Genomic DNA, 15,065 nt, shown 5'->3' with positions numbered 1-15,065 from the left:
AGCGACGCGGTATTCCAACAGCTTCCCGTAACTGGCAAGAAGTACCCCCAGGTGGGAACATTCAGTGTGTTTCGGATCGTCTAATAAGTCTCTGTTTGTAATCGCCAAGCAGACTTATGAAAAAAGATATATGGCCCAGCAGACAAAACCTTTTAGCGGCCACCTGCAATTAGCGGTCAACAGTCGTAAGCGGACACTTTTTCCCAACCAAACGCTTTTTAATGTAAATGCACTCGTAATAAGCGGTCACTAGTCTAACGCGGCCTGCAACCATCTAAATTGGATCCCAGATCTCAAAGAAAAACCTACAACTGTATTCAGCGGGCACAGGCGGGCCCGTAACCAGGAGGTGGGTCAGGACGGCCTCCCACCCACCCCGCGGAAAAGAGAGTCCCGCTCCTAGGGCAAAAATAATGGGGAATATCAATAAAAGAGGTAGGCTATCTAGCAAAAATGAAACTATTAAGAGTAGCTGTATTCTGTTATGACATCTAGTAGGCCTATGTCCAGATAACATTTATTGGGTAAATCTATCTCAAATCAGAAAATATTTAACGTCACCCATACACATCAGTCTTAGATTCACTTGAAATTTGTACCAAATATTTCTCGGTCATCCATATAAGTAAATCCGAAATGTGGGCTCTATATTTCAAGTAGGTCTACTAGTTGGGAACTGATCATTTTGCTAACCGTGGTAGCCTACTAGGTGTTAAATTTAGCTCGAAATGGCCATCATCATTTGCCAGGGCCGTAGCTAGCAGGGGGACAAGTGGGGCGGTTGCGCCCCCCCCCCCTCCCGAAAAACATCCGGAAAGCATTATAGAAACTTAAAGAAAATTCTCTTCTTAAAGCCGCACACCCTAGTTCCATCCAGCGAAAATAAATTATAATTTGGTTAATCTACCAACCTGTAACACACTTAGATCACGTTTTTTATCAAATGGAGTGAAAAAGCAGGTTTTATATCGATAAATACCATGGGAATCCCCATGTCCCAATTGCTTGAAATAATTTTGAAAGTTTGTATTCTGATGTCACCGGTAGATGTCGCTCGAAGCACAACAATGCCTACGTCACGACAAATTTCACAGACTTGGGGTGCGTTCTTTTCACCTCTCCTGGACATGTTCCAACTGTTCTGTCCTGGTTGTATCCCCTCTCCATATATCGTAGGACTTAGCAAAAGTATTGGTTTTAAGGGTTTGTAACGTTTTGTATTGAGATACTTACTTGTCTGAACTTTATTGTTACTGAAAATGTTCACGAACTGTGAAGAAAAATCTCACAAATGAACAACAACAAATCGGATGTTGAATGCACGAACTGTGCACGAGAAAACAAACCGAACCAAAATGATAATAATAATAATAATAATAATAATAATTAATAATAAATGTCTAGACTTAAAATCCCGAAACGTTTTTTATGTTATAGCTAATGGTACGGTAGGCCTATGTTGTTTATATGTACCAAATTTTATTGTGCAAGTACAAGTCTTATCAGAAAATTATTAGAGGGAAATGAGCCATGTAATGAAATGGCACTTTTCAAACATTCAGTATATTCAAGGGTTGAAACAGAATATTTTGCCGCATTAGAACGGCCTAATAGAAGAGAAAAATTCTCTGGTGTTTTGAAGGGGTCGTTGCCTCGTGCAATGACGCCTTTGACATTACATATCAGCTGTGATCATTATTGATTAAACATGCACAAAATGAAGAAAAATAGGCCAGGACCTCACGGTTTGTAGCTTTGGAGGGCAGGCTCGCAAAGCAAGTTAGAATTTTTTAAATACATGTAATTAATTTTAAACAACATACACTAAAGTTTTTAAATGAAAACAAGAACACAAGCATGCAGTAAATATATTTTATTAAGATACAAGCACAAACACTTTTAAATGTACATATATTTTTAATTTTCAAGGAGAACCTGGTTCATTGTAAATAGGTAGGCATATCCGGAAATCCGGAAAAAAATATAGAAACGTAAAGAAAATTATCTTCTTAACCGTTTAAGGAGTTTTAGACTATTAACTACTCAGTTGTCCCGTCCCCCCAACAAAAAATCCTAGCTACGGCCCTTACCTCTAGGTGTACCAGAGATTGGGTATGGGAGAGACGTGCATGAACCTTAAATGGACAGAGGCACGTTAATAGAGTTTAGGAACAGGAATTATATGCAGTGTTAATGTCATGGGAATTGTAAAAAGTAAAGTAAAGTTTGTTTTATTTAACGACGCCGCTAGAGCACATTGATTTTTAATCTTATCATCGGCTATTGGACGTCAAACATATGGTCATTCTGACACTGTTTTTAGAGGAAACCCGCTGTCGCCACATAGGCTACTCTTTTTACGACAGGCAGCAATGGATCTTTTATTTGCGCTTCCCACAGGCAGGATAGCACAAACCATGGCCTTTGTTGAACCAGTTATGGATCACTGGTCGGTGCAAGTGGTTTACACCTACCCATTGAGCCTTGCGGAGCACTCACTCAGGGTTTGGAGTCGGTATCTCGATTAAAAATCCCATGCCTCGACTGGGATCCGAACCCAGTACCTACCAGCCTGTAGACCGATGGCCTGCCACGACGCCACCGAGGCCGGTGTCATGGGAATTGAGACGAAACAATGGGTGATTATTATGTGCTTGACTTTACACAGTATTAAAACATGATAAGTTATATAAAATACAGCATTTACAAAATTGCTTATACATTATATACACAAATACCATATATTCACATGTATATTTTCACCCCACTGACACAATTAAAGTCATTAAGTATATTTTGTCCTTTAATTTAAAGAAACACACTCGTCGACTTTGGAGTTGCTTTTTGTTTGTTTATAAACTAGTTAAACATTTCAACAATCCAGAAACGCTTTTGAGGCGATATCATTCGGAAATGACAATATACTCAAGAGTATGCAAGAGTATGAATGTATTAATATAACTCAGGCGTGGATCCAAGGGGAAGATGCTGGGAATGGGCTCACCACCCCAATTAGAAGTGCTCCGAACAGTCCAGTGTTTAGTAGATAAAGTTAAAATTAATTTTGTACTGGGATGCGAATACCTTATACTTGTGTTTTTGCTTGCATTGGTTTAGAACGAAGTTTCCGACCTTGGTTTTATAAATATAAAGTGTACAGAAAAACCTGCTCAATTTCTAGAATATCATCACACCATTCGGAACACCAATAAACTGTATTAACTGAACATTTTTCGTACCAAAAATGGTAGAGCTAATTTCAATCGCCAATGTCGGCCTACCAAGAACTGTTAAGTTGTGTTCCTGTAAAAGACGTCAGTAGAACGTTGGCCCTCCCTTAGTGGACCGCCTGAAACTGTTTTGATTGCTTGTAGCATTTAGCTGGACAGTGAGTGTTTTGTGTGCAGTAAGCTGACCGCTGGATGACGTTTGACATGTTTCAGACGTTTGCGCCTCTTCGTGGTTTTCAGCTGACATCGGCGTTGGGGATCCTTCGGGAGATTTCCGTTTAAAGAGTTGCATCGGAAACACCTTAGACTGCGGCAGAGGTAACTTCATAGACACACCCGACTTCCTTCTGAATGCATTTCTTGTTGGGGAGATGACTGCTTCAATTACAATATTTTGACACTGCAATAATAGTAAATAACTCAAATTTAAGACATTGTATTGTGTGAAAGTTAAATAACAAATAAACATATTAAAATGGTGTCATATTGTAGGTTACGAATGAATGAATCAACGAATGAATAACTGAATGAGTGAATGAATGAATGAATGAATTATTTCGTTTAATGGAAAACAAGTCCCTCTATAATTTCCATCACAGAAATGATTAATGCGGTCTTTATTCTAATAGGAAGTTTGTTTTGGTTAATAACACCACTAGAGTAGGCCTACATTGATTAATTAATCATAGGCTACTGGATGTCAAACATTTGGTAATTCTGACACTAAGTAATCCAAGGAAACCCGCTACATTTTCCCTAATGCAGCAAGGGATCTTTCAGATGCACTTTCCCACAGGCAGAAAAACACATACCACGGCCTTTGTCCAGCTGTGGTTCACTGGTAGGAACGAGAAAATCCCCCATCCTGCGACGCAAGCACCTCAAGCCAGTACTCAACAGACTGAGTTAAATCCCACCGTAAAAATGGCATAGGCCTACTATAAAACTAATGACCTCGGCGACATAGTGGCATCATCATCATCATCATCACCATCACCATCACCACCACCATCACCACCACCACCACCACCACCATCATCATCATCATCATCATCACCACCACCACCACCACCACCACCACCACCATCACCACCACCACCACCACCACCACCATCATCATCACCACCATAATCACCACCACCACCATCATCATCATCACCACCACCACCACCACCACCACCACCACCACCACCACCACCACCATCATCATCATCACCACCACCAAAAATAAAGTGACTAATCCATCAACATCATCAACAGCAGTAGAAACAACAACAGCAGCAACAACTATTTAAATGTGTAAATGACCAACCCAGACGTAGAAGATGGCTGCCGCTGCACTGCAGGTTTGCACCATCTCCTCGTTGTAGAGCTTAATGATCTCCTGCACGCGGTCCACGGTGTACTGGTTCAGGTGAAGGACGTCAAAATCCATCAGACGATATATCAGACTCTCCTTCCCCACCCGCCGCATCAGGTTTTGAATGTAGTGCCATTTCTAAAAACAAAAATATGCAGGTTATTCTATACCAAAAGACAAAATTTTATTTTACTTCGCAAATTTATTTTCATTTGTTCTCTCAACATATCTGTAGATAGGGAAATTTGATAATGGTAGAAGATTCAAAACTTGTTTGTAGAGATAGACTCTCCTTCCCCCACCCGACGCATCAGGTTTTGAATGTAGTGCCATTTCTAAAAAAAAAGATATGCAGGTTATTTTATACCAAAAAAACCTAAGATTTTATTTTACTTCACAAACATGTTTTCATTTGTTCTCTCAACATATCTGTAGATAAAGAAATTTGATAATGGTAGAAAATCCAAAACTCTTGTTTGTAGAGATAGACTCTCCTCCCCCCACCCGACGCATCAGGTTTTGAATGTAGTGCCATTTCTAAAAACAAATTTAAAATGCAGGTTATTTTATACCAAAAACACAAGATTTTCGTTTAATTCACAAAAACATTTTCATTTGTTCTCTCAACATATCTGTAGATAAGGAAATTTGATAATGGTAGAAGATCCAAAACTCTTGTTTGTAGATAGACTCTCCTTCCCCCCACCCGACGCATCAAGTTTTGAATGTAGTGCCATTTCTAAAACAAAGATATGCAGGTTATTTTATACCAAAAGCCCCTAAGATTTTATTTTACTTCACAAACATGTTTTCATTTGTTCTCTCAACATATCTATAGATAAGGAAATTTGATAATGGTAGAATATTAAAAACTGTTGTTTGAAGAGATAGTAATTTGAGAGAGGTAGATATGCATAAAGAAACTAATATCTTCTTACCCTCTGTGACGACCACCACTACAAACCTACCTAGACTAACGAATTTCACTGGGGACTCACGCAATTGGACTATTTCTTACACACTTTGGCAAATAGTCATTACAATGAGTTCTCTAAAATGACCCACTCTCCAGCAATGACGCACTGAACCTTTTTAATATGGATTGATTAATGTTATTTAATTATAAATCAGGCCTCTAAAAATTGCGAGAACGATCGTTTCGTTTCTAATTTTGCATAACCTATTTTTTGTTCGCGCGAAGTTTGAATCACATTACTTGGATATAACGGGTTACGCAAAAAGAAAATGGGTTACTTGAATTTATTTGAATTAACCGATGAATAGGTCACGCAGATTTTTAATTTTCAGAAGCCTGTAAATCCATATTGGCAAATGCTCTGCAATTAATTTGAGGCATAAAACATAAATGTACGTTCCGAATTATGATTATTACAGGATATTTAATGTAGTGGGACGCAAACATTATGGTGTAAGAACGAACATTGTGCGTAACGTCAAAGCATAGAGAAGAAAACATATACATTGCAGGGGTGTAGGCTGGAAAATTCAGGGGGAGGGGGTAGACGAACCGTCCCTCCAGTGATATTAAAACAATATTGTACAGTGCAGTGTTAAGCTATTCATATAGGTGTCCAAGGGAAATGTAGACAACCTGAACGACAAAACCGTTATCAGTGATCAAGACCGTACCTCGAGGGGCGAGACGTAGCCCAGTGGTACAGCGCTCGCATGATGCGCGGTCGGTTTGGGATCGATCCCCGTCAGTGGGCCCATTGGGCTATTTCTTGCTCCAGCCAGTGCACCACAACTGGTACATCAAAGGCCGTGGTATGTGCTATCCTGTCTATGGGATGATGCATATAAAAGTTCCCTTGCTGTTCATCGAAAAGAGTAGCCCATGAAGTGGCGACAGCGGGTTTCCTCTCAATATCTGTGTGGTCCTTAACCATATGTCTGACGCCATATAACCGTAAAAAAATGTCTTGAGTGCGTCGTTAAATAATTTTTAAAAATAATAAAAAAGACCGTACCTCTGTACAATGGGGTCCGCTAGGTTCATATTCGACCCCCACCACTAGATTCAGACCACGCTACGTCCCTGTCTCGGTTTGATTTAGTAAAGATAATGGGCGGAATTTACAAAGCCTGTTTTTCACTTACACGCGTATAACTACAGTACAAATACAGTACAAATACAGTGCTCTAAGGAAAACACGCTTCGTAAATTCGGCCCAATACTTTGTGTGTGTGTGTGACCACTTACTGTGAGGTCGTGTTCCTTCTCGTGTAACAGTAAGTAGGTGGCCATCATGGTTGCGTGGATGGGCGGCAGGGGGTGCTGGTACTTGTGGATCTCGGACAGAGTCGCCTGCTTGATCTCCAGCACGTGGTTCAGGTAGCGTTTGAGTCTGCGCAACTGGGCCCGGACTTCCTCCCCTTCCTTGATGAGGTAGTCGAGGTGCACGGTGTACTCCGAGTGTTTGGCCACTTCCAAGGATTTGTTTAGACTCTGGAGCTGGCGTCGGTGAATTGCTGCCTTCAGATCTGAAAATAAAACATCAGATGAGGAAAAGAAAGAAAGAAGGAAATGGTTTATTTAACGACACACTCAGCACATTTTATTTACGATTATATGGCGTCGGACATATGGTTAAGGACCACACAGATATTGAGGGAAAAAACCCGCTGTCGCCACTTCATGGACTACTCTTTTCGATTATCAGCAAGGGATCTTTTATATGCACCATCCCATAGACAGGATAGCACATACCACGGCCTTTGATGTACCAGTCGTGGTGCACTGGCTGGAGCGAAAAATAGCCCAAATGGGCCCACAGACGGGGATCGATCCCAAACCGACCGCGCATCAAGCGAGCGCTTTACCACTGGGCTACGTCCCGCACCTAAAACATCAGATAAAGATCACGGTCAAATATAATATGATATCAGCAATATTAACTCTATTGGATGCTATCCTGACTAATATCCAATCTGGGGTACTAATACTCTATTTTACCCTTGAATATACGTGTTTATATTAATAAAAAAGATTATGTGATGGACTTAACGATTCAACAGTACCAGCAACTTCAACTCTTGCGAACGCGACAGTATGTTTCCCTGTCTTCTATGAAGTCTGATACGATACCATATTATTGTGAGCGGAACGTAACTCAGTGGTAAAGTGCTCGCTTGATGCGGAGTCTGTTTGGGATCGATAACCGTTGGTGGGCCCACTGGGCTCTTTCTCGATCCAGCTAGTGCACGACGACTGACATACTAAAGGCCGTGGTATGTGCTATACGTTTCCTCTCTAAATCTAGTAGTATATGTAGTGGGTTTCCTCTCTAAGACTATATGTCAAACTTACCAAATGTTACCAATAACCGATGATTAATAAATATATGTGGTCTAATGGTGTCGTTAAAAAACAAAACAAACCTTTCTACAGATACACGATTTTAATATATAGATACATAGTATTTTAATATATAGATACATAGTATTTTAATATATAGATACATAGTATTTTGATCATATTGATAAGTGAAGTTTGTTTACTTTAAGAACACCACTAGACAACCTTGATTAATTAATCGATGTCAAAACATTTGAAAATCCAAACATATAATATTTGTTTCCATTAATAGTTAGGGATCTTTTATAGGCATTTTCTTACAGACAGCTACGCCATGACAGCACATACCTTTGATTGTCACGGGAAACAAATCGGAGAATGGGTCCACCGAGGGGTTTCAGTACTACGACCCAAGCTCATTAGGCGAGCATACTACCGACTGGGCTAGATGCGTGTGTATATAAAACCTATTAACATATTGCGCACTCATTTCCTTTTGGCTTAATCCTACGGGACATTCCAAATTACATAGCACCATACTACCTCCCGCCTGTCACCAACTACGGTTGGACTGCTGGTGCTTCCTTGCACCTGCCAGTGCAGGCGGTCCCTTCTTCACCCATCCCAACCCTTTTCTGTCCTGGACGGCCAGTACTTGTGCCCAGGACAGCCGTGCGCTACAACAGCTTGCTCTGAATGAGCACGTTAAACAATTTCCCAATCCCAATTATAGGTTGCAGTACACCATATAGTATTATACAGTATCTGAGGGGATCAAAGTTCGAGGTGCATCCAACGTTTGATCGCACAGTTAATGCTATCAATCCTGCCATTAGTGATGTAATGGGGTTTGTTGTCATATAATGCGTGTTTTATCTGGCCAGTAAACTATTGTGATTGAACTTTAAATACCTCTTTCGAGAACGAGCAGGTTTTTTCTTTCCATACTTGAGCCGGTCGTCTCTGTTTTCCCACTGTCGCTAAAGCCACTCTCGTCAGACGTGAACGTGTCGCAGGACTGAATCATGTGCTCAAAGTCAGCGATCGTCTCCTGTCCGAACGAATCACGCAGATTCAGACGCATGCGCCATTCTCTGTTGTTCTAAAAATGGTAGAAGCTGACGGAAATGATAATATCGTCTTCACTGATTATTTAATACCTACGAGTTCTAACAAAAATATACCAAACTAAATGGGGATTGAAACGCGAAAGAGAAATATAATATTCAACTACTTCGTGTCATTGTCTATGATGTTTTGTATTGTTTCTGTACCCCCCCCCCCCCCAAAAAAAAAAAAAAAAAAAAGAAGAAGAAAAAAAGGTCAGGACTACCGCGTAACAAGGCATTTTACCAATTCTGTGGCAAAATAAAAACTCTTAAGTATCGACCGGCACTTCCTATTTACTAATAAGATTTTAAATTTGTAAAAAAAGAGAGCTGAATTCTGTTCTTTCCATGGGTAATTCTACAGAAGAGAGAGAGAGAGAGAGAGAGAGAGAGAGAGAGAGAGAGAGAGAGAGAGAGAGAGAGAGAGAGAGAGAGAGAGAGAGAGAGAGATATGTTAACTAATGATAATAACAGACACAATAAAACAGTAGACCAACCTCTAATGGGTCAGGTCTTCGATCGATAGCCAGTAGATAGTTGATAGCATTTCTGAACTTATCCCTGGATCCTCTGTCCCTGGTGAAGACCTGCATCACGTACTCCTCCTGTAGGGCCTGGTCTGGGATACTGACGTACACGCTGATCGTCTTGTCCTTCACCTTGGACTTGATGCACCTCTTCAGCTCGTCTGTGTCAATGTTGTGGTGAAGGACCGTCGTCTGCACCTCCAGATCTCGCGACATCTGGAAGTTAAAGATCTTCCCATGTCCCGCCTCTATGCGGATAATCCCACTGTACTCTGACGGGTAGTCCAATCCACACTGTCTCGCTCTCTGAGTGAATCCAAACCCTATGGTGGAGCTAACTGGGAGAGGTCTGCATCTAGAAACGGCTTTGTCGCAGTCCAGACGGAAATCGCACAGGTGGAAGAGTCTGGTAACTCCGCCGTAGATCCTCAGTTTGTAGATGCCAGACACGGGCAGCCTGACGAAGAACACACGCTTGTCCTGTTTCGTGCTCATTATCACGAACCGTTCCAGCTTCAAGCTACTCGGCAGATCCTCGAACGAAGCTCGCTTGTCGTAGAAGAGTTCATGAGCAAACACCATGGGCGAATTCTCCGGGCAGCTGAACACGATCTCAACACACCCGTTCTTGGCCTGGAGAATGCACTTCGGCTCACTTAACAGCTCCAGTTCATACAGGAAGTACCGCTGTCTGAAAAACGGCGCCTGCACGAACTGCTCAAAGCTGAGCGGCTTCTTCAGAAGTTGCCACGCCGACATGTCAACAGCTGGTCGACACATGTAGATCAATATTTCCGGATCGATGAGGAAGTAGAAGTCGTCTGCTGCACGAATTTCGGTTCCTTCTGACGGCCTCTCCATAAACTTTTCTTTTTTCGTTCTGTCTGTGTTCAGAGTCCACCGCCCTTTGTTGAAGCCTTTCACTTTTTTGAAAGCCCACAGTGGGTGGATGAGTCGCCAAGAGTCCTCCACGTATACGGCGTTCCAGCAGTTACGCAGGTGGTAGATGTCTCTATCGCCCACTTCGTAGTCAAAACCTTTAGATATGCCGTAGATTATAACGCAGGGTATGTCTATCCACCTGCAGCACAAGTACATACATAAGAGTGTTAATATATATATATATATATATATATATATATATATATATATATATATATATATATATATATATATATATATCCATATATATATATATATATATGTATCCATCCATTCATCCATCCACCCATCCACCCACGCACTCAACATTCATCTGTACATGTATTTATCCATCCGTCCTTCCGTCCATCCACCTTCCTACCAACACACCAATCTGTCCGTCCGTCCGTCCGTCCGTCCATCCGTCCATCCGTCCATCCGTCCATCCATCCATCATAAAATGCAAATGCCAAACCTTACCTTAGCAGAAGTGCCAGGAATGCCGAGTAACTTCCCTTGCCAGCCTTCATCAGTTTCATGTATCCTAGCGGCGTATCCAAATCCGTGATCTTACTAAACTCACCATTGTGAATATCCTGACTGCCCAGCCACGTAAACACTGACCTGAGTTTTTCAAGGTCAGTGTCCAGGTCAAGGGTCAAATGTTCGAGAAGAGTGCTATAGCTATGGGCAAGTTTTCGAGGAATCTGAAATGAATTAAACAATGAAAAATAAGAAACATCACGATTCACTAGTATATGAGAAAAAAAGCTATTTTTTCCTTAAGGTAGAACTAAACCAAATAACTTCCGGCTGGGTCAAAGTTAAAGGTGCACTTTTCATAGAGCACTTAATACCACAAGTCATGTCATTGGTAATAAATGTGAGTGTGTTTATTATTTAAAAAAAAAAATCATTTGTCTCTGTGTGGTCCTTAACCATATTATGTCCGACGCCATATAACCGTAGATTAAATGTGTCGAGTGCGTCGTTAAATAAAACATTTGCTTCTTTAACCTGTTTAGTTCCCACGTCCTCCCATAACAGTCTACATTTCATTTCAACTTATTTTCGTGCTTATATCCAATTAAGGCTTAAGCACGCTGTCCTGGGCACACACACCTCAGCTATCTGGGCTGTCTGTCCAGGACAGTGGGTTAGTTGTTAGTGATTATTGAGAGAGAAGAGGGTGTAGTGGTCTTACACCTACCCATTGAGTCATTAAAACTCGCTCTGGGTGGGAGCCGGTACCGGGCTGCGAATCCTGTACCTACCAGCCTTATGTCCGATGGCTTAACCACGATTGCCACCGAGGCCGGTTAAAGTCTACAAATAATACCGTAGAGGCCTTTCTGTCTATGTCTTCAAAGTCATCAGGGTTGAAGATTTCTATCTTGGATTTCTGAGGAGGTTCTGGAGGTGGATAACCTTTCTCAATCCATGGTATCTGGAGCTGAAAGTGAAAGTGAAAGTGAAACAAACACCTATACTTAGTTTCTTAGCATCATTGCCTATAGTCCTTCCCATGGGCAACGACCTTTTTCATACTGTAGAGCTTGCTAAAAGTTATTTATTTCGGAGGTGATTGATTTTTACATTGCACACAAATATAGTTTTTGTTTCGTTATTTCGAAAACACTTTTATTTTTCTTCTTGTATCAAACCAAACTGAAATTATTTACCTCTCCCCCCCAAAAAAAAATAAAAAAATAAAAACCCAATAAAAAACCCAACCATTTGGAGGATGGGACGGACTATAAGTAATTTGTACAGCTTTTGATGGGGAAAAAAGGAAACAAAACCCAACTTTTTATGGTAACAGAAATTAATTTTTTTTAAACTATTTTAACAAGAACAAAAAGAACCTATTTTGTTCTAATATACATGTACATGCATATTAAAATATAAACTAACCAAGTTCTCAAAGCGGTATTGTTTGTTTTGTTTAACGACACCATTAGAGCTATTAGATGTCAAACATTTGGCAGTTGTGAGACGTAGTAAGACGAGATCGATACAAATTTCCATTAGAAGCGAAATGTCTTTTATATGCCCTTCCCTACCCACAGTACAGCACATACCACGGCCTTTGATCTATCAGCCGTGGGGTACTGGTTCGGACGGCAAAACCCCAACTAGAGAATATGTTCTTTAGGCCTACTGCTCCCATGAACCAAACTAAATAAAAATACGAGAAATATTCTCAAAATATAAATGATAATCAATCAAGCAAATAACACCATGAAACACAAGTATCTTAAAGGTGCTATGTAAAAGTTGCAATAATGGCAGGTCCCGCCAAAATCATAAAGTTTATACCTTCAGCTATATGCCTAAACAAATTACAACTAAATAGTTCCATTTACTAGTAGAATTTTAGGTGGTTTTTTTAGGGCTAATCTTGAAAATGTGTCACATGCATTACTAAATTACGTCACTGTTTTATGCGTACACATTCAACACACCAAGTTTACCCAGTATTCTTTGCGTCAACTGACGAAAGAAACAAAGATGGTGACCATGTTATATTTAACCATAACTTATTCGGGAAACCCCTCTTGTCGTCTAGTGCAAGACTTCTTAAAATTATTGTTCTAGAGTTAATTGTGGAAAGATTAAAACAAATTAAAGTTTGTTTTGTTTGACGACACCACTAGAGCACATTGATTAATTAATCATCAGCTGTTGGATGTCAGACATTTGGTAATTCTCGTAGTCAACAGAGGAAACCTCCTACGTGTTTTCCTAATGCAGCAAGGGATCATTTTTATGCAATTCCCAACAGACAGGAAAACACATACCACAGCCTTTGACCAGTTGTGGTGCACTGGTTGGAACGAGAAAAAAAAATAAGCGTGGAATCGATTAATTTGTAGTTATGTATCACAAATAAATGTAAAAATAACAAAATATTGTAGTTTAAACTTTGACATAGCCCCTTCAATGACTTTGAGACCCATCGAAAGATCGCCTTACCACGTCTACTGTTGACGATTCCAAATCCGAGTCTCCAGATCGATGTCGTCTGCTCCAGCCACACCCCATATCTCCGGAGTGCAGATCACGCAGAGCCTGAAACTAGTTTACAATAGCCTAGCATTTAATCACATAAAGCGTAAAACAGTACAGAAAAACGCCAGGATTTTCTTGCCCACATTAGAGGGGGCAACCACAGTGTCTATAAGTTGTGTTACGATAGGGCTCTCTTGCCCTCCTCTCATCCTACCCCCCCCCCCCCCACCCCCCTAAAAACCCAAAACAAAACAAAAAACAACCCACACACCCAAAAAACCCACGATGAATCAAAACACTTAGAAAAGCAGTAACAACACAACACGAAATATTGTTCGTTTGTGTAGCTAGAGACAGAGGTCAAATAAGATATCCAATCTGGGTTTCTGCCAGAGGGTAAAATTACGTACCGTAACATTTTGGAAATTAATCGATATATATTTAAAAATAATTTTAGATTGTTTGTAGTAATAGATTTCTGTTTAAAATTTGTCAAAGTGCATAACATGCAGCGTCCATTTTCAAAACATTTCAAACCCATGCGTACGACATACGGGCACTCATAGTCTTGTTTTTATTATATAGCGTCCAATTATTTTATGGCATAAAGCCTGCCAATTTACCAAGCTTATGATCATCAAAAATGAAACAACAAGATAAAACAAAGATAGACATTACTTACCTAAATATCAGAACTGAATTGCCGAATGTTTGAAAACCAATGTCCGATCATCAAACTGACCATTAGAAAATGTATCAAATGTATTGTAAAAACGGAATAGACTGACCATTCGGACACACAGACCTAAGGAATGTAGCAGAAGGACGTTTGCTACTAGAATACATTGAATACTGTATCGGTTTCTACCGATAATTCCAGAAGGCATGCTGGTATGGCCGCTGATACCTATATCCAAGACCACCACCCTGGGACACAGGACAGTGTTGCCAAAGTGTTTGAATAGAAGACTTCTGTGCAGACGATAAAGGGATTGAAATGCACATCCTGGCATTCAGTGTTGTCGTGCGGTCACGCATGTTGTTTGTTTGTCGTGTTTATCCTGGCTCTGTAGAGTGTAGGCATGTTGTGAAAGGTGTACGGCGGAGACACTGATAACGGACTCTAGTTTCAGGTTGGGGAAAAATAAAAGAATTATCTGAGGGAGATCTGAGCAGGTCGTCAAGTGATATGTTTATTGATGCAGTCTCGGCTTCGTGTTCAATGTGACGGATTTTGTCAGTGTTTTTAAGCTCGACAGTCTTCTGAACTTAACAGTTAACACGTGATATAAAAGTAACACACGCACACATATATGTTTAATCGTAAACCATGTTTGCAATAGCAACCACAACCACAACATTAACAACAAGACCCTGTATTAGCTAGTAGCAGCACCCTGTCATCACCATCACCATCACCATAGTTATCATCATAGTCATGGTCATCATCATGATCAACAGCAGCAGCAATAACATCATCACCATCATCATCATCAGCAGCAGCAGCAGCAGCAGCAACAACAGCAGTAGTAGCAGCAACAGAGCAACAGCAGTAACAACAACATAGCAGCAACAACAACATAGCAG

At 40.6% G+C, this 15,065-nt stretch overlaps 1 protein-coding gene across 1 annotated transcript; it reads right to left on the bottom strand.

Annotated features, from left to right (window-relative positions):
* Positions 1-2,564: 2,564 nt before the first annotated feature.
* Positions 2,565-13,511, bottom strand: LOC121388447 (hillarin-like). The gene is made up of 8 exons (XM_041519773.1): positions 13,443-13,511; positions 11,806-11,919; positions 10,947-11,173; positions 9,516-10,626; positions 8,822-9,011; positions 6,815-7,095; positions 4,543-4,728; positions 2,565-3,630 (listed from the first exon to the last, which is right to left on the bottom strand). The coding sequence occupies exons 1-8, from the start codon at positions 13,509-13,511 to the stop codon at positions 3,316-3,318; spliced, it is 2,493 nt and encodes an 830-aa protein (XP_041375707.1). The 3' UTR covers positions 2,565-3,315.
* Between the last annotated feature and the right edge of the window lie 1,554 nt (positions 13,512-15,065).

Source organism: Gigantopelta aegis, chromosome 2 (assembly GCF_016097555.1).
Source record: "Gigantopelta aegis isolate Gae_Host chromosome 2, Gae_host_genome, whole genome shotgun sequence".
Classification (NCBI taxonomy): domain Eukaryota; kingdom Metazoa; phylum Mollusca; class Gastropoda; order Neomphalida; family Peltospiridae; genus Gigantopelta; species Gigantopelta aegis.
Note: the sequence above shows the minus strand (reverse complement) of the source record. Positions and strands in the feature narration are given on the sequence as shown.

What these genes read in the sequence shown, in the direction of transcription:
- LOC121388447 (XM_041519773.1), bottom strand. Translation starts at nt 13,511, where the DNA reads ATGGGGTGTGGCTGGAGCAGACGACATCGATCTGGAGACTCGGATTTG. An exon ending in GAAGACCTGACCCATTAGAG is followed by an intron (nt 9,012 to 9,515) that starts GTTGGTCTACTG and finishes TACCATTTTTAG; the next exon opens with AACAACAGAGAATGGCGCAT. An exon ending in CAGCCATCTTCTACGTCTGG is followed by an intron (nt 3,631 to 4,542) that starts GTTGGTCATTTA and finishes CTATTATTGCAG; the next exon opens with TGTCAAAATATTGTAATTGA.